General features: G+C 43.4%; 1 protein-coding gene and 1 non-coding gene across 9 annotated transcripts in view; one reads left to right on the top strand and one right to left on the bottom strand.

Moving 5' to 3' along the window:
* OCLN (occludin) overlaps window positions 1-20,685 on the bottom strand; it is a 47,878-nt gene that overhangs the window by 15,354 nt on the left and 11,839 nt on the right. For 5 of the 8 annotated variants that reach the window (XM_060143072.1, XM_060143077.1, XM_060143074.1 and 2 more), the window contains 2 exons: window positions 19,422-20,100; window positions 15,164-15,325 (listed from right to left, as the gene is read on the bottom strand). In XM_060143072.1, the coding sequence (XP_059999055.1) occupies window positions 15,164-15,325; window positions 19,422-20,100 (841 nt within the window). The remainder of the gene's footprint in view (window positions 1-15,163; window positions 15,326-19,421; window positions 20,101-20,685) is intronic. The other 3 variants (XM_060143079.1, XM_060143080.1, XM_060143078.1) reach the window with 2 other exon arrangements.
* Window positions 1,978-2,089, top strand: LOC132518893 (U6 spliceosomal RNA). Its single transcript, XR_009540017.1, has one exon. It is a non-coding gene; the product is annotated as a U6 spliceosomal RNA (small nuclear RNA).

Raw genomic sequence — 20,685 nt, 5'->3', positions numbered from 1 at the left:
AAGGAATGGAATCACTTCCTTCTGAAAGTGGAGTTTGGCAGCAACTGGGAAACCAGGGGGTGGGTTGCCAGGGAGTGTGCTCAGATCCCACCACGGGGGGGCCGGGTGGGAACCATTCTTGGCACCTACTGAATTCCTGAGGACTTGACACCATCACTAAGCTTCACAAATACCGGCCAAGCCAGAGGCGTATTCTCATTCTGGAGACTTCAGATTTAAAAGACCTCCCTTTCTTAAAAACCCATTTAACTCTTCTCTTTGCAAATTTAGCAGAGGGTGCGGAGCTCATGGATTTCCTACTGACCCTGGCAAACCGGAAACCAAAACCTTACAAAAGAGGTGTCTGGGTGTCTTTGCAGAGACTTCCTACTGCCCAGAATGGAATGTTCTTCCCCCTTTCTTTGCCAGCTAATCCTTAAGTGGACTTCAAGTCCTGGCTCACTACCAAGTAGGGATGGTGCCACTACCTCCCGGGGGCCTTCCACAAATGTCCCTGCTGGATGAGGCGCCTCCCTGTCCTCCTGTCTCGCCAGCACCTGGGCATACAAACCTCCCAGCAGAGCGCGTGTGCACAGACTGTTTACGCACAGGGTGACGCTGCTCCCACACCTCTAACTTCAATGGGCGGTGGGCTGCTCTTAAAGCCACCGCTGTCTGCCTGCTACAGCATGCCACATACTGAACTGAGGGATCGTTTAGTAGGTACAAGCTTACAGGGAAATACTATAAGCAGATGAGTTAGGGGGTCCCTGGAGAAACAGAACCAGGAATGGCTTTCTTTTTTGTTGTTGTTGTTTTGGTTTTGTTTTTGTTTTGCGGTACGCGGGCCTCTCACTGTTGTGGCCTCTCCCGTTGCGGAGCACAGGCTCCGGATGCGCAGGCTCAGCGGCCATGGCTCACGGGCCCAGCCGCACCGCGGCATGTGGGATCTTCCCGAACCGGGGCACGAACCCGCGTCCCCTGCATCAGCAGGCGGACTCTCAACCACTGCGCCACCAGGGAAGCCCCAGGAATGGCTTTCTTGACATAAGAGAAGCCATTTTGTGATCTAAGCCTGGCCACAGTGCTCACCCTTGAACAGGTCTCAGTAATTTATGATCTTGAGGGAACAAACGAATGCAGGAACGGGGAAAAGGCACTCAAACGACAGTGCAGTGATAAGGCAGAGTCCTAATTCCTCCTCAAGGGATACACATCATAATATATCTTTGAGTTCTGCAGGTACTAAGGACCCCCACCCAGGTGGAGGATGGAATGATGATGGTGCCACTCTTGACTTCAATCAACTAAAGCTTGGACTCTGTGGACCTCTGCCCCAATTCTATGCTGAATTCTCCTCCGCTCAAGCCCCTTCACGAATACGCAAGTACCCTTAGCTTAAAACTTCCCTAATTTCACTGTTCAGACAGACACTGCTTTGGAGAAGATCCCCGGTGTTCTCCTCACTTGCTGCAAGTAATAATAAGTTCTTTCTTCTCCCGATCTTTGGCTTGGTTGTGTCTATCAGCTCAACAGCCACCAAGAGGTGAACCCAGTTTTCAGGGTTTTTTTCAGAAAAAAACCCTTTTCAGAAAAGGGGAAGCAAGGGCTCAGGGTGCTAGACAACTTTCCCAAGGACCCACACCTAATAAGTGGTAAGGTGCGGTTTATATACTTCAAAGCCTCAGCTCCAATACACGGCCCCTCCCTGGGCAGCCTCCTACCTTCCTTCCTCTATGGGTCTTCAAAGTCCAGCCCAGTACCTGGCACAAAGCAGGAGCCCAGAGTCTGCCGCATAAAGGTTACTTCATTTATTACTGTTCTACTTCTACACTGTTATGTATCCAACCGCCTTATCAGATGAGCTGCTCTGAGCTGATGCTTATCTCTTAGAGTCAGCAGAACTAGACTAGCCCGAACACTGACTTCACCCTCCAGCACAGGTCTTTCATGACTTCAACCTTCTTCATACACGTGCACAAAAAATTCCAAGGCCATGCTCGCTTGGGCAGAACATACACTAAAATTAGAACAATACGGAGAAGATTAATTATTAGCATGGCCCCTGTGCAAGGATGACATGCAAATCTGTGACGTGATACATAGTTTTGAAAAAAAAAAAAACACCCAGCCAGACTCAAAGGTGAGTAAGAAGCAGCCTTTGTCCTCGAAAGGAGCTTAAGTGTCTAGAGGCAGAAGCAAAATATATTTGTAAAACAAGGAGTAAGTTCATTTTTTTCCTTTTATGCTTCGCGTTTCCCAAAAGAAAATATTACTTTTTCTCACGGTACCAATGCAAAGTGAGTACAAACCTGCCGCTTTCAAAGGACAGTGGGAGGAAGCTGGGAAGCCCCAGTGAGGAGGGACCAGTATTAGAAATTTATGAGTCCTCAGCCTGTGCTTCCTATGATGAGAAAAGGGATTTGAGACTCACTGTTATTACTGATAGGATCCCAAGCCAGTCCATAATACCTGATGATGTAGCCAAAGTTCTTTAAAACAACAACGAAACAACCCTACCATTTTAATAACTATAGTAAAATTTTAAAGACTTAGAACCTGAGAAATACTCGGCTTCATTCTGAACAGCAAATGGTGAACAGGTTTCCTCAAGTAACTTGAAACTAGCTCTAAGAAATTAGGGGCAGAAGAAAGCAGGGTGAAAAAACACAAATGCAGGAAGATTTGCCGCCTTCTACTAAGCACTGAGGGGAAAGGAAAGTTTGAGAGTCAAGCGAACGCTGGAACTGCTGCTGCGAAGCCAAGAGAAGCCTCGGGGCCTGGGGGGCTGATCCGGGGCTCCCACCCGCAGGCCCTCCGGCGGGGGAGCTGGGGTTCGGGGGCAGCCGTGGGGCGGAAGGGCACTACACGCACAGAAATCCACACGGCAGCGCCCAGCTGGCCGCTCTTCACTGGGATCTGCCTGAAGAGTTCCTGGCCCTAGTGGCACCCTTGCCGCACAGACAGACTTTATAAAAGGGAAAGATGAGACAGTAGAAGACAGACGGGCTGAGGCCGAGGAGAGAAAAGACCCTGAACCAATCAAAGAAGGACACAGGCAGACTCTAGAGACTAAATTCAAAAAGGACAAGCACTCTCACAGACCATGTTTAAGGAGTAGGATTTTTTTTTTTTTTTTTTTTTTTTTTTTTTTTTTTTTTTTTTTTTTTTTTTTTTTTGTGGTACGCAGGCCTCTCACTGTTGTGGCCTCTCCCATTGCGGAGCACAGGCTCCGGACGCGCAGGCTCAGCAGCTATGGCTCACGGGCCCAGCCGCTCCGCAGCATGTGGGATCTTCCCAGACTGGGGCACGAACCCGTGCCCCCTGCATCGGCAGGCGGACTCTCAACCACTGCGCCACCAGGGAAGCCCAGGAATTATTAATTTAAGGGGACAGGAAACGTTTTACCAAGATTCACATTCCAATCAAGAAAGAACTAAAGTGTCTCTGAAATGTCAAAATGAAATAAATTCAAGTGAAATAATTTCAAAAGATCTTCACAAGAGGTAGTTATAATGAGGACAAATTTTTATTCAGAATTTAATTACACTCATTAGAAGTGTTCTATGTCACTTGTGAAAAAAATCTTTGTTAACTAACCGTCTTTGGAGAATTAATGAAAACCTCGTATATCCCTGTGGGGTGCCAAGGGGAAAACAAAGAGGGCGACTCAGGGCAGCTCTCATCCCAACACCTGTCAGCACGGAGCCGTCCGACCCTGGGACCAGGATGGAGCTGCACGATCACGCTTATCAACACTACTGACTCACAAGCAGCCTCTCCGCCCCGACTCCTTGAAGTCAGGGATGGAATAAAAAAAGGTCAAGAATGTTTTAGGTCAGTTCACCCCTGTAAAACAAAGTTTGGGAAAAACCTTTCTCTCCACACAAATCAACTGCATACTTCATCTGGAATGAGTACAAGCAAAAAGGAGGGAAGACAGCCACGCCCCATCTTGCTCTTCGTTCCTAGCTCACACAACACGGGGAGTCAGACTAGACCTGCATCATGAGAGGGAAGTTCATGTGTCAGGCAAAACCTGACCCCATTTGGTCCTCACCATTGCCCGGTGAGATAGGGCTATGTCCATACTCAGATGAGGAAACTGAGTCTCCAAGGTCCAATTAATTTGCTCAAGGTCACACAGAAGGTGACAGGGTACAGGGGGGACGTAAACCCCGTCCACCTGACTCCCAAGCTCAGCTGTTTCTGGCAATAACAAACTGATACCTCAGTAATTTAAATATGGCTTGAGGTACCCATCTCATCTGGGCACTGACTATTCCCAGTAAGAAAAGGAACTATTCTCATTGCCTTCACTCCTCACCACATCCGAGTAAGATACGATGTGAATCCATTTTGAAGAGTTTTATTTGCCTACTGGACTATCATTCTAAAAGCAGCTTTTGACACAAAATTACTGATATGTGCTTAGTTATCGGGTTCCTTTTGTTTATGTCAGAGTGTAGGAACACCACCCTCAAAAGGCAAACAGAAGGGGTTTTCCTGCTTGGTAATTAAAGTGGAGAAATATACCAGACATCAGAAGGAGGAGGACCTTCATCTCAAAGTACCATGTCCAGTTTTACAACCCGAGGTCCACCTTCCCGGCCATGTGCCCTTGCACTACAAGTTTTCAAAACACTAAGTGGTCCAACTCGTTTTTCCCGTTTTGATATTTTACACTCACAGATGCTCCCCCAACAAGAGCCTGAAAACTGCCTCTGGAAAGTTCCCTCAGACTTTTCTCCACCCTTGGTGGCTTGAAGGCAAATGCTCCCAAACAGACTAATCCCACAAAGGAAGAGATCATCGACCAGGCTTGGGCAAGTCTGATCAATTTACGTTGATCAGATGGCTCTGGGGATTTAGCAAACACCATGTTCCCTATCCAAACGCAGGCTGCCCACAGGGAAGTACTAACATACACCAGGCAAAGCTGAATTCTGGGGCTTCCCTGGTGGTGCAGTGGTTGAGAGCCCGCCTGCCGAGGCAGGGGACGCGGGCTCGTGCCCCGGTCCGGGAGGATCCCGCATGCTGCGGAGCGGCTGGGCCCGTGAGCCATGGCCGCTGAGCCTGCGCGTCCGGAGCCTGTGCTCCGCAACGGGAGAGGCCACAACAGTGAGAGGCCCTCGTACCGCAAAAAAAAGAAAAAAAAGGTGAGACGTGCAGGCTCAGCAGCCATGGCTCATGGGCCCAGCCGCTCCGCGGCACGTGAGATCTTCCCGGACCGGGGCACGAACCCATGTCCCCTGCATCGGCAGGCGGACTCTCAACCACTGCGCCACCAGGGAAGCCCCAGCCTGCATTTTAACACTCGTGTATCTCATGCCAGCCTCCCCAGCAGGTGCCGCAGGCACAGTACACCTTGGTCCTCAGAGCCCATGCCAGCCACCACCTAGGGTTCCAAATCCCCTTCAGTTTACTGTAGTACTCCACACAACCTCAGCATTTTCTAAGCATGCCATGCCTGGAAGAGACCTTATGCATACCTTAACTCAAATCCCACTGGGTTTGCAGTATTATAGCTGCAGCCTGGCTCTATGGAACAGTGGTTCTCAAAGTGTGTTCCCCAGACCAGTAGCATCAACATCACCTGGGAACTCTGGGAACTCAGAAATGCCAGTTCTCAGGTCCCATTCCAGATCCACTGCATGAGAAACACTGCGGGTGGGCCCAGCAAGCTGTTTTAACCAGCTCTCCCTGTGATTCTGATGCTTGCTAAGGTTTGAGAACCACTGATGGAGGACAGTTTTCCTCGATGTCACAGACAACTGCCCTGTTTAGGCCATTATACCTATAGTTAGAATTAACTCTATTTAGTGCTGGAAATCTAGGAATCCTGCATTCAGAAAGCCACAAAGACACTCACCAGCTCTAGCACACATCCTACCTCACCTTCCATTACAACTCTCTACACCAGCCCCCCAGGATGCCCTCGACAGATAGGGCCTTCCATCCTCCACGCTGCTGGGTTCTGAAGGTCAGTCCATGGATAGGACACTTCCATTCTTGTTCCATTTCATGCCACCTGAGACCACAGATAATAGTGAAATCTTTCCCAGGGTGAGAGCCCGGTATACCAACTGTCGGCAGCCCCCAGGAACTGCTCTTACGTTAAAGAACACTTGGACTTACTGGTTGAAAATAAGAAAGCTATTCGCGTTTCTTCAGCTGTCTAACACTGATTACCACCACCGCCCGGTCCCAGTCACCTGCCCCACCTGGACCTGTTCCCCGTTCCTGTGTGCAAGGAGATGATACGCAGAGGCTGCCTACACCCTTCAAAAAAACATTTGTTCTTATCTCGCAGCAAGCTTACAAGTAAGAGGAAAATTAATAGTTTAACAACTGCAACCAACATTAAATATATTTATATTTTGGGTACTCTTACCCAAGCTCCCTTATTTGATGCCATCATTGCAAATACTAACAATTATTACTCTGGCTAAAATTTATTGGGCATTAATAAATTATGTGCTGGCCCTGACCTAAGCCCTTTAATTGTTACAGGATCAGCATAAACATGCTGTAGGTGAAACTTTTATTTTCCCCATTTACACATGAGAAACCTATTAAATGAACAGACAAAGTGATTTCCTTCATCAGAGTCCAAGGATACCAAAAGCTACCCAAGGCTGACCACAAAGGACAGGGTTCCAGGACACTGACCCCTCTCTACACCCAGGCCTGATCATCCTTACTAGCTCCTACCTTGACAGGTAAATGTTGGGAACAATGCTATAACAATGCTGCATCACAATGTCAAAGCCTTAGAAACTTCTAGAAATAGGCTACCTAAATAATACACTTTGTATGTATGTATGTATGTATTTATTTATGGCTGCATTGGGTCTTCATTGCTGCACGTGGGCTTTCTCCAGTTGCAGCAAGCAGGGGCTACTCTTCGTGGTGGTGTGCAGGCTTCTCACTGCAGAGCACGGGCTCTAGGCATGAGGGCTTCAGTAGTTGTGGCACGCAGGCTCAGGAGTTGTGGCTCTCAGGCTTTAGAGCACTGGCGCAGTAGTTGTGACAACATGGGCTTAGTTGCTCTGTGGCACGTGGGCTCGTCCCGTGCACTGGCAGGCGGATTCTTAACCACCGCACCACCAGGGAAGTTCCTACACTCAGCTTTTAGATCTAAACATTTCGTACTTAAAAACAGGATCTTGTTTAACAACCTTTATTTACTACTTGGTAATAATGAAGAAATAGTTTATGGCATGTTCTCTCCAAACTTAGTTTATTCTTGCTTCTGACGTAAATTATGTGGCATAACAAGAAAAGGTGCAACTTAAGAGACAGACAGAAAATACTCCCTGAGAACTGGCATGCTGATTTGTGGTAGAGATAAGCACTTTACACATACATTATCTCATTTTAATGATAGTTTTATTAACTATGAACTATTTCCCCAATTCTACTGGCAAAGAAAACTGAGGCTCAGAGATCTCAGAGGGAAAAAAAAAAACCACACCAAAAAATTACAAGTTATAAAGGCAAATGTAACACTTGTCCTGCTGGTTAGTACATCTGCCTTGAGACAAATTACTGAAGCCCTCTGCAAACCTCAGTGTCCCCTTGTATAAGAATATTCACACTGTAAAGATGTATAGAGTGGCTACGCCTACTTAGGAAATGGTGGTTCCTACCTTTTTTTCCTGTGACTTTTTAAAAAACTTTATTGCCAAAATTAAGACGTGAAGCTCAATCCCAAGTCAGCCTGATGTACTATACTGAAAAGAGCACTGAGAAACCAGAGTCCAAACTTCTAGCCCTGACACATCAAATCACCACCAACAAACCTCCTTCTTACTACTGTGTCTACCTCGCAGGTCTTCAGCTTCCTTTGTGTAAGTTCACGGAGACAGACTGGATGACCTTACCCTAAGGTCCCAGACTGCTCTCAGATTCTGTTTTCTTTCACTTTACCAAAGCCAAACCAAAACTTATTCACAGGAGCACCTGAAACTGAAGTGCATAACCTTCAGTTACTATTTCACCAGAATACTGCAGGTATCAACAAAAACTAATCTTAAGTACACACATTTTACAATCAACTCTTTAATATTTACCGTAGGTGTGTGCTTTTCCAAAGCCAGACCCCAGTTCTAAGTACTCACTCTAGAGAAAACGAAGATGTATGTCTTGATATTTATACTTATGACCTTCTGGAAATGCAGGTGGGGGAAGAGAGATTTGAACACAGAAATTAACATGAAATACTCATCTTCATGGGCATAAGGGTATCAGCCCCTCCCAACTCAGCTGCAGCACTCCTGGCTGAAGAGTCCCCCTACCAGCATTCCCAGTGTGTTGGCAGGACGCAGCTCCTTAAACCACAGTCCCCTGCTGTTCTGTGAGGCCAAGTTCAAAGGGGCAGAAAGGGATCTGAGTGGCGTGACACCCTCCCGGGAAGAGCCAGCAGACTACTGAGGAGCACTGGGGTGAAGTGGGCTCAGAAAGCTACTCAGAAACACGTCCTAAGCTATTCAAATCGCACTTTGCATTTAAACCTGGTCAGATGACACACACATAAAAAATAAAAGGGCAATTACAATTAACCCATGTAGCTCATATTCAGGTAGTAAGTATTATCCACAGAGCAGTTTCTCTAGAAATCATCTCCCCATCCCACACAGTAACTGTGGGAACTGCCACGTGCTGGATTATGTGAGAAGGGCCCTGCCCTTGGGCACAGTGGGTTAGTGTGAGGATGGCCGCCTGACCCAAGGCTACTTATGCATCAGGGCCCCTTCCCCAGGCAAGTCTCAGACGAAGCACTAATATGAACAACAAGAGCTCTAAGTAGCTGCTTTCTGCTCCCCTTCTCCATGCGAAAATGAAGCCTACCAGGCAGGAGGGAGTCAAGATGAGAAAGCAGATCCCAATGGACTTGAAGTCCTGACTTTAGCTGTTCATGAAACACAGCCACATCCCTACCTCTGTGGCTAAGTTGTTTTGACTCTTTCTAGGATTTCATAAATCACCCCCCAAAATCTTGCAGATATATTCCTCTTCTTACCTATGCTAACTTAAGTTCTGTTTTTGTCAACTGTAACTAGGATTCGTGCAACACCAAAATTCTTTTCTGCACAGCCAGCTGTCTTCCTTTCAACATCCCTGTAAGGCAGACAGCCATATATTACTGGTCTTCTTCATTTTCTCACATGCATCTCACATTAGTCTTGAGAGGCAGACCAAATAATATAGCCAATTTTATAGATAAGAAAACTGAGGATCAGAAGGGGTAATCTGTTTACCAAAGAATGCTGGAGTCAGGACTCAAACCCAGAGCTTTAGGGTCCAGTGCTGTTGTCCCTCCACCAGGAATTCTCCCCAAACTAGACTTCCTTGACATACATGTGGGCTAAAAATAACCGAACTGATCTACCTAGAGTCACAGCAAAAGCAATGAAGCTGGAATTCAAACCCTGGTATTCCACCTCCCTGATATACTGCTTCTATTAGACAGAAGTAGAAAAGACAGCATTACACAGCAAGAGTAGAAGAAAGGGGAAGACTACCAGTCCCACAGGGCTGTTCATCTGAGACTAAACGAAGGGTCTCCTCTAAAGCAACGCAAAAACCCTGCAGAGCCTAGTTTTCTGGCCAGTACATAGTAACACTACTTAGGGCAACGGAGAGGAAGTCCACTAAGAGTGAAAACAGCTGAGGGTACCTTCTCTGATTACAATGGAACCATTAGTTCCATTCCCAGAACTGAGAAGCACTTCAGTCATGCAATCAAGGCAACAGAAAAGGGAAGGAACACATCATGGTCTCTTCTAATTAAAGTAGGGAAGTCACTCTGGAGACAGGTCACCTCTGGGAGCAGGCAGAAGCAGGTGGATGGGAGAGTAAAAAACACATGGGGTAATGTAACTTAGACCTCGTATTGTAATTCTTGGGTAGGATGATGGGTGTTCATTATGAAAAAAATCAATAAATACAAAAAAGGCTATGAATGGACCAAAGACAACAAGGTCATGAACTAAGAATTGGGAATAATTTATTTCTGTGTACCTGAAACCAATCTGAAAAAAAAACAAAGAGACAGAGAAAATGTAATCACTAAGGCTTTCCCTAAGAGCACACTGGCATGGAAATGCTAGACTAGGGCTCTACTCCTGGCTTTGTCACATTACGTGAGCCCAGGCATGTAAATTAATAATGATTTCCATTTACATAACAGCTAAGTTACCTTCAACATCAATTTTCTCCATTTTCAAAAAAAGTACCACATACTTACTGTAAGAAAATTACTTTTTACATAATTATTCTGGTCAAAAATTGGAAAAAAACTAATATGAAACAACAGGGATTGGTCAAATAGATCTTTACAATGGAATGTTATTAGAAAAGGTGTGTGGAACCAGAATTTCACACACCACTGATGGCTGTATAAATTGGTACATCTCCTTTGAAGGGCAATTTCTTACTATCTACCAAAGTTACAGACGTATATACATACATACCCCTTGACTCAGTAATACTCGCGAAATTTAGCCTATAGGAGTATATAGACAGACAGACATATATACAAGTTATACAAAGTCTTCTTTTTTAAAATCCTATCATTGTTTATAATATTAAATAATAAATATATCCAACAATGGAAGACTGATTACATAAACCACGGTACCACATCCATACCACAAAGAGGCTATGAAGTGGTAAGGAAAGACACACTGCAAAGTAAAAAGGGGATGTGCAGACAGAATGGTATGATCAGTACACTAACTTCTGCATAAAAAAGCAGGAAGTGTATTTTTCTTTGGTTTTATTTTCACAAAATAAAACACTGAAAGGAATCATAAGAAACTAAGAAGAGTACGTACAAGTGTGGAGAGAGGGTGAGGAAAGATACCCAGAAATGGGCAAATGGAAACACAAGGATGGCAGGGAGACTGCCTGAAAACCTGTTTTTTTAAAAAATTGTAATTCTGGCCACAGGCTTTTTATTTTTATTTTTTTTGTTAAATTTTATTTATTTATTTTTGGCTGAGTTGGGTCTTTGTTGCTGCACGTGGGCTTTCTCTAGTTGCGGTGAGCGGGGGTTACTCTTCGTTGCAGTGCACAGACTTCTCACTGCAGTGGCTCCTCTTGTTGGAGAGCACAGGCTCTAGGTGCACGGGCTTCAGTAGTTGTGGCACATGGGCTCAGTAGTTGTGGCTCACGGGCTCTAGAGCACAGGCTCAGTAGTTGTGGTGCACGGGCTTAGCTGCTCCACGGCATGTGGGATCTTCCCGGGCCAGGGCTTGAACCCATGTCTCCTGCATTGGCAGGCGGATTCTTAACCACTGCACCATCAGGGAAGCCCTGGCCACAGGCTTTTTAAAAAGGGGTAATTAGAAAGCTTTTATCTTGCCAGAAAATACAAAAATTAAAACAGTACCACACCAACCAATGCAACAATATAAATGAATCTTATAGCATTATGTTGAGTGGACATAAAAGCATACAGGACGTAATTCCATTTATGTGAAGTTTAAGAATAGGCAAAACTAATTGATGTGATAGGAATAAGAGGAGTTACCAACCCCTAGGGGATACTGACTAAGAGGCATAAGGAAACCTTAGACACTGGAATGTATGATATCTTGATTTAGAGGCTGGTTACAAATGGGCTTATACGTGTAAAATTTCACCAAGCCATACAATTAAATTAGTGCATTTAATGTACTTTACTGTGTGTGTACAGATATACATTACACTTCAGTAAAAATTTTTAACAATATCAAAATTGTTTTTGAGAAATATTTAATGTGATAAAAAGCCTATATCATGTTAAATCAAAAAAGGTAGAATTTTACACTGATAAGAATCATACTTCTGAATTAGAATAAGAAGTAGGAAGAGGAGGAAAGGATTAAAGAAAATACACCAAAAAGGTAACTCAGGATGGCAGAATTTTCTTTATACTTCACAGTATTTTCAAAATTATTTAATTAAAATAATCATATTCTTTTAATTCAGAAAAAGTACCAGTTAACCTGGGGTTTGAGGACATAATAGAAAAAATAAAGATCTACAACTTTAATTAAAAGAGCCTTTAAACATTTAAAATACAACAACGTTGGTACAAACTTAAGTGAGTGACTGACTACAAAGGACCAGGTTAACATCCAAACAGTGTGCAAACATGGCCTGTTTATTTTACAAAGTACAAGATATCCAGAAAGGGGAGGGAAAAAAAACAACCCTAAAAATCCCTAAGAAGGCAGAGAAACCATTGTGCCAGAGATCCAGAGACAGGAAATTAGAAAATTACACATTTTCTCACAGATAATACAAAAGGACTGAAATCTGCTTAAAACTCTTAAGGCTCAGCTGTTGAGGTGCCTTTGCCCTGGGGGTTCTTATCTTAAAGATTTTAAAATTCAAGAAAGGCAGTACAATTTAATTATGAATGTCAGGATGTACCTACCCCAATGTGTAGGGAAGAAGTAAATTTAGTAGGTAATTGCTCCTTTAGTAAGTTTAGTAAGATACCACCTCCCGCACCCCCAAACAATCCACTATTAGCTGTATGGAGAGTATCTTGTCTTAGTTCTCCACAATTAGAATTCAAATTTTAATTCTCATTTAGCACAAGTAATTAATTCTAGATTCTCTTCCATTATTTCAAGTGGAGATAATTTTTACGATATTACTTTCTAATGACCAAAAGGAAGAAAAAACACTAATCCACTCCACTGCCAGGCACTTTATTTTATCTTGCTTTATTTTCTAATTTTTAAATTTATTTATTTTTTTTTTTTGCCGTGCCACGCAGCTTGCAGGATCTTAGTTCCCCGACCAGGGATTGAACCCCAGGGCCCGGCAGTGAAAGTGCCAAGTTCTAACCACTGGACTGCCAGGGAATTCCCCCACTTTATTTATTTATCTTATTGGAGTATAGTTGATTTACAATGTTGTGTTACTTTCTGCTATACAGCAAAGTGATTCAGTTATACATATACATATAGCCACTCTTTTTTAGATTCTTTTCCCGTACTCTACTCAATACCCTGTAATGCCAGGCACTTCGGAGGCAGCAACAAACATTTCCACTTGTGCAGCTGTGTTATCGGAGTGAAATCCATTCGAGCAGAATACTGCGTAAGAGCAGAGAAACCTGAGGAACAGTCTGCATCTGGTTGTGGAAGTAAGTTGAGGCAAGAATGAAAATGTGGGATTGAATTCAGCAAAGCAAACCTGGGCAGGTGAAGGGGAGAATGGAAGGCAAAGCACAATACCTGTGACTAAAACTGCCTCCCAATAGCTTATTTCCAATAGGCTTCCTTAGGCATTTGAGTTGGGGTAACAAGGGAAAAGGAAATGAGGAATTTTCAAGTAATTAAGTACCGCATAAAACATCAGTGTGCTCAAAATCCTATGTCTGCTATTCAACAGATGATTATTTAGTTTCATACGACAAAACATTTATTACTACAGAGAAACTATGATGTGTGAAACAACCTACAGGCTGGCTATCAAATTTCCAGGGATTCAGTGAGGAAGCATTATAAAAATAATGCCTCTTTAAAAGTTAAGCCTTTCTGGCTTTGTTGTCATCATCACCTCCATAAGTTATTATGGCTATCTTTTGTCAAATTATCCAAAGTACCCAGAACTTATTAAACCTTCATGACAGTAAAATCAGAGAAGAAGCCGAAGTTCACTGGGACTCTAATATTACTGGCACTGGTCTCTCTTGAGTCAGTTTCTTAGGCTCTCAAAACCTTAAGTAAACAAATCCAACAGCCAGTGAAAACTGACACACCCAGAAACTCTCAGTGAAACCTTGACTTCACAGTTCACAATAGACTGTCCTATTCCCTCTACAGGTGGCCTTGCCTGGAGCTAAAGGTCAAAAGAAAACAATCCCCAACACCTTCACATTTTACTGGGTTGGGGGAGGGGGATGAGGAAGAAAAAAACAACAAGCAGGCTTCAAGGAGAGGTCGGGAACTCGGGCAGATACATACCATACCTTCTGTTTCTCCTGACTGCTTCGTCTTAGTACCTTAACTAGAAAAATTTCATCTACATTCCAATTTCTTCAAACATCAGATGGAGGATGCTAGAGCTAGGAGCCTTCAAGATGATCAGTATCTTCACCCCTAACCTGACCAGCAGGACCCACCCTCAGCCCACTCCGCTCTGCTCCTACGGGCCAAAACCAACCTACCCTGGAACCAGGGTCCAGGATTCTCAACTAACCTTCATGGCAAGAAACCAATCTGCTCAAAGAAACCTATGAAGGCAGATTCTGAGGCTGCTCTCAACAACATCCTAACAGAGTATTTCTAACAAAGTTTGGAACACCCCTAAAAACAGGTTAGCTATCAGGAACATGCATTTGGGAAGTATTTTTGGTAAGAGGGACTTTCTGCACTTCAGCAAGTCGCATCATTTAGGAAGCCACCTACTGGTAGGATTAACAGTATATGAAAAAAAAAAATTGCCCTAATCTCTCTCTGCCTTCACTGAAGTATTTCATATGTCAATATCAGTACAGAATTAGTCCCTGTGATTCTCCAGGCTGTTCCACATGTAAAAAGTTTAAAGACCTGCCACCTGCTACCACCCCAAAAACACCCTTGCCAATCTTTTTTTTTTTTTTTGCGGTATGCGGGCCTCTCACTGCTGTGGCCTCTCCCGTTGCGGAGCACAGGCTCCGGATGCGCAGGCTCAGCGGCCATGGCTCACGGGCCCAGCCGCTCCGCGGCATGTGGGATCTTCCCGGACCGGGGCACGAACCCGTGTCCCCTGTCTCAACCACTGCGCCACCAGGGAAGCCCCCCTTGCCAATCTTGACCAAAGACAGTAAACATCCTGAGCACTGGTATTTACTTCCAAAACAATCAGCAGGATAATAAAAAGGAAGGGGAGAGGAGATGTTTTTGTTTTCCAAAGCCACGTTATTTCCTTCGTGGTTTCTTTAATAGCCATTTCTTCTCAGTGCCTAGATCCACTTCTTAGAAATAGAAATCTGGCTTTTACCCATAGTAAAACCATGTCCACTCATCCCACTTTCTTAACATTCGAAGTAAAATGTGAGGCCACAACTTTTGCAATATACAAAGACAATAATTCTACAAATTAAGTTTCACAAAGCAGAATAGGTTAAATTTAGAGACAAATCTGGGGGTCTAATAAAAAACTGGACATTTACTGACTTTCTTAAAACACTCACCCACTCTTCGACATTGGGGGGCTGCTCATCATAAATACGTTCCTTGTCCCACAAAATATTTGACTTGTCATACCGGTCCATCTTTCTTCGAGTTTTCACAGCAAAGAAAATTATTAAAGCAAAAGCCACAACAACCATGAACGCCAGCACAATGGCAATGGCCTAAAAAGAGATTAAAGATATTGACATATTTAGCTTTTAATTGCTTACTTTATCCCAACCCACACTCTACAAATACCTAAGGCCCTACTAAATATCTGTTGTTTAACTGCTATAAAACTGATACAAATGGTTACATTTTAGAAATATAAAACCTAGCCCAAGCTAGTTCAGCTAAGGCTAGCAACACACACACCCCAACCTTGATTCACATACACACACACACACACACAACTTTGATTCAATCCTTGGAATGAACATGAATCCCTGTTTTAGAATTACAGAAAACTAGTTCCAAAGCCTGAGCACCAAGGGGCCATATTTCCATAAACAGATGAGAAAACCCAATAAATTAACTCATCACTGCTATACTTCTAAAGGGCTGGAAAATGTTATTCTCAGAAGTAGTTTTATTATTTTTTTAACATCTTTATTCGAGTATAATTGCTTTACAATGGTGCGTTAGCTTCTGCTTTATAACAAAGTGAATCAGTTACACATATACATATATCCCCATATCTATCCCCTCTTGCATCTCCCTCCCTCCCACCCTCCCTATCCCACCCCTCTAGGTGGTCACAAAGCACCGAGCTGTCAAAAGTAGTTTTAAATACCCAATCATGCTTACAGCCTTGTTCGTAATACATGTCTGGCACAACTTTTTACACTGAATGTAAATTTCAGTCTTACCATAAATTATGCAGATACACTCTAACCAAGCTATAAATTAGAGAGAATGGGCTAATGATCCATTTAGTCTGTTAGGTTCCTCTGTTTTAGGTGTCTTTTGTGTGCTTACTAGAAGAGCCTGTGACAAGGAAACCCTACCCCTGACAGTTCTCCTAGTGTCTGACAGGTATGTTAAGTGGTACACTGGCCTGGAGGCACTTGGGAGTTGAGACAGGTACCAGGGCTCTGGCCTGGATGTCTGCTAACGGGTAAGAGGAAGCTCTCTTTGCAGCTGTCTATGTAACAGTGGTATCCTTTTTCAAAGAATACAGGTTTCGGGCAGTCAGAGGACTAAGAGGGATGTCAGTGTGATAAGAAAGGAATACCAGCCCTCAGCCCTATTTACCACAGATACTCTGAATGTCAACAACAAAACTCTGAAACCTACATTTCAGTCTTCAAAATAATGGTAGTTATTGGAGAAGGTCTAACCCCCAAAAGGTGACTCATTCTGGTAAAAGAATGAAAATTCCTGGGTCAGTGTAAGGAGAAAAAAAAAAGGAAAAAAGAATAGTAGGTTAGAAACATTTTCTTAATTAGGATGACTCCTGGTTACTGAAAGCAAGGTTCTCCACCCCACCTGCACATTTGAATCACCTGACAGCTTTTTGAAATACTGACTTACACAGTGAAAATTTGAAAACATTTTTATAAGAAATTAAAGAAGACCTAAGTAAATGAAAAGACACCCTATGTTCATGCATCAGAAGACTTATTGTAAAGATGACAATTCTTCTCCCAGCTAGGATTTTGAAGGATTGCATTGATCTACAAATTCACCGCAACCCTTCAAAATTCTAGCTGGCTTTTTTGCAGAAATTGACAAGCTGATCCTAACATTCATATGAAAATGCAAGAGACCTAGAATCTAGCCAAAAGAATCTTGAAAAAGAAGAGCAGGGCTTCCCTGGTGGCGCAGTGGTTGAGAGTCCGCCTGCCGATGCAGGGGACACGGGTTCGTGCCCCGGTCCGGGAAGATCCCACATGCCGCGGAGTGGCTGCGCCCGTGAGCCATAGCCGCTGAGCCTGCGCGTCCGAAGCCTGTGCTCCGCAACGGAAGAGGCCACAACAGTCAGAGGCCCACGTACCGGGAAAAAAAAAAAAAAAAAAGAAGAGCAAAGTTGGAGGACCCCCCACTTCCCAATTTCAAAATTGATGACAAAGCTACAGCAATCAAGAAGTGTGGTACTAAATAGAACTACCATATGACCCAGCAATCCCACTACTGGGCATATACCCTGAGAAAACCATAATTCAAAAAGAGTCATGTACCAAAATGTTCATTGCAGCTCTATTTACAATAGCCCGGAGATGGAAACAACCTAAGTGCCCATCATCGGATGAATGGATAAAGAAGATGTGGCACATATATACAATGGAATATTACTCAGCCATAAAAAGAAAAGAAATTGAGCTATTTGTAATGAGGTGGATAGACCTAGAGTCTGTCATACAGAGTGAAGTCAGAGAGAGAAAAACAAATACTGTATGCTAGCATATATATATGGAATTTAAGAAGAAAAAAATGTCATGAAGAACCTAGGGGTAAGACAGGAATAAAGACACAAACCTACTAGAGAACAGACTTGAGGATATGGGGAGGGGGAAAGGTAAGCTGTGACAAAGCAAGAGAGAGGCATGGACATATATACACTACCAAACGTAAGGTAGATAGCTAGTGGGAAGCAGCCGCATAGCACAGGGAGATCAGCTCGGTGCTTTGTGACCACCTAGAGGGGTGGGATAGGGAGGGTGGGAGGGAGGGAGACGCAAGAGGGAAGAGATATGGGAACATGTGTATAACTGATTCACTTTGTTATAAAGCAGAAACTAACACACCATTGTAAAGCAATTATACCCCAATAAAGATGTTAAAAAAAAAAAGAAGTGTGGTACTGACCTAAGGACAGAAACACAGGTAATGGAAACAAATTGAGAGTCTAGAAATAAACTGTCACATTTATGGTCAATTCATTTTTGACCAGGGCATGAAAATAACTCAATGGAGAAATAGTCCTTTCAACAAATAATACTAAGACAACTGGATATCCACATGCAAGAAATGTTGGACCCTTCCTTATAACATGCCCCAAATTAACTCAAAATGGATCATGGACCTAACTGTTAAAAGCTAAAATTATAAAACTCTTAGAAGAAAACATATAGGAGTAAATCTTTGTGACCTCGAATTAGGCAAAGTGTTTTTAGATACAACACCCTTTTAGGGTGCAAAAGCAATGAAGCAAAATTAAATGAGACCTCACCAAAATTAAAAAACTTTTGTGCAAAGAACATCATCCAGAAAGTGAAAAGAGAATGACAAAATGGAGAGAAAATACTTGCAAATCATATTATAAGGGACTTGTATCCAAATATATAAAATTTCTTACAACTTAATAAAAATCCAAATAGCCCAACTAAATAATGGGCAAAGATCCTGAATAACCATTTCTCCAAAGAAGATATACTAATAGCCAATAAGCAGAAGAAAATATCATTAGCTATCAAGGAAATGCAAATCAAAACCAAAATGAGGTACCACTTCACACCCATTAGCATGGTTAGACTCAAACAGACAAAAACAATGCTGGGGGATGTGGAGAAACTGGAATCCTCATACATTTCTGGTAAACGTACAATAATGCAACCTCTTTGTAGAACAATGTGACAGTTCCTCAAAAGGTTAAACGCAGAATCTCCCTAAGACCCATCAATTCTACCCCTAGGTATATAAAGAACTCAAGAGACATTAAAACATAAGTTTCACAGAAAAATTCGTAACGGCCAAGGTGGAAATAGCCCAAATGTCTGTTAACTGGCCAATAAATAAAATGTGGTATAGCCCCACAATGGAACGGTATTCAGCAATAAAAAGGAATGAAGTACTGGTACATGTTCTAACACGGATGAACCTTAAAACATTAATGCTAAGTGAAAGAAGCCAATCATACAAAAACACATATTGTATGAGTCTGCTTATATGAGATATCCAGAATAGGCAAAACCACAGAACAGGATTAGTGGTTTCTCGATCTGGGGACGGTTAGTGAAATGAGGAGTGACCGCTAATGAGGACGGGGGTTTTCCTGGGGTAGTGAAAATGTTCTAAGATCAACTGTGGTGATGGTTGCACAACTCTGTGAATATACTAAAAATACTGAATTGTATTTTAAATGGATGCATTGGATGGTATGTTAATCATATCTTAATAATGACACCCAGCCCTTCTCCCAGTTTCTGGTTTAAATAGAAGTGGGGCGTAGCATCAATATTTTTTTAAACATTCCCAAAGTGAATCTATTAAGCATCCCAAGAGGAGAGCCTCTGACCCAAGGCAAGAGGGGAGAAAAAAGAACAAAACTATCCCTACCTCCTGGGGATCCACCACACAGTAGTGATACAAATATTGATCCACATAGACTCCAGCAGCTGCAGGTGTATAAAACTGGTTGCAGAGGGCATATATTTGTGAACTGTAGAGAGACCCAGATGCCTGGGCAGTTGGGTTGACTCCCAATATATAGACAATTGTGGCAATAAACACCATAACGGCCAGGACAGCACTCACTATTATCACAGTCAAATAATATCTTCTTGTTCTAGATACTTCAGCTCTTATAACGCTGGTAACAAATATCACCAATGCAGCCATGAAACAAAAGGCAGCCATGGCCAGCAGGAATCCCTTTGCCGCTCTTGGATCTGTATAGCCTCCTCCATAGCCATAACCGTAGCCATAACCATAGCCATATCCACTTCCGTAGCTACCAAAGCCACTTCCTCCATAAGGGTAGCCAATGCCACCTCCCACTAAGGTTCCATAGCCTCTGTCCCAGGCAAGAGTGGAGGCAACACAGGCAAAAATGGCAATGCACATCACGATAATAAGCATAGACAGAATCCGAATCACTCCTGGAGGAGAGGTCCATTTGTAGAAGTGGAGAATTTCATCTTCCGGGTAGAAAGAATACGCTGGCTGAGAGAGCATTGGTCGAATGTGCATCTCTCCACCATATACGTCATTGCTTGGTGCATAATGATTGGGTTTGCTGAAAAGCACATGAAAATTTTAAGTTAGCCATTTTTAGTGGTGAGCAGAAAGAACAAATAAAGTACCTGGAATAATTTGAACAAACCACTGGCAAATAAAACTATGATTTGTACTGTTTCACTGTAATGGGGCAATCTGTATCCCCCCACACCCCTACCAAATTCAAATATCAAAATCCTGACCCCCAGACTTACCCGGTGGCACAGTGGTTAAGAATCCACCTGCCAATGCAGGGGACACAGGTTCGAGCCCTGGTTCAGGAAGATCCCACATGCTGCGGAGCAACTAAGCCCGTGCGCCACAACTACTGAGCCTGCGCTCCAGAGCCCGCGTGCCCAGAGCCCACACACCACAACGAAGAGTAGCCCCCGCTTGCCGCGACTAGAGAAAGCCCACAAGCAGCAATGAAGACCCAACGCAGCCAAAAATAAATAAATAAATAGATTTATTTTTTTAAAAAATCCTAACCCCCATGCGATGGTATTAGGAGGTGGGGTCTCTGGGAAATAATTAGGTCATGAGGGTGGAGCCCTCATGAATGGGATCAGTGCCCTTATGAAAGAGGCCCCAGAGAGCTCTCTCA

This window comes from Lagenorhynchus albirostris, chromosome 3 (assembly GCF_949774975.1).
Source record: "Lagenorhynchus albirostris chromosome 3, mLagAlb1.1, whole genome shotgun sequence".
Taxonomy (NCBI): Eukaryota; Metazoa; Chordata; class Mammalia; order Artiodactyla; family Delphinidae; genus Lagenorhynchus; species Lagenorhynchus albirostris.
The sequence above is the reverse complement of the archived record's forward strand: the minus strand, read 5'-3'. Positions and strand labels throughout refer to the sequence as shown.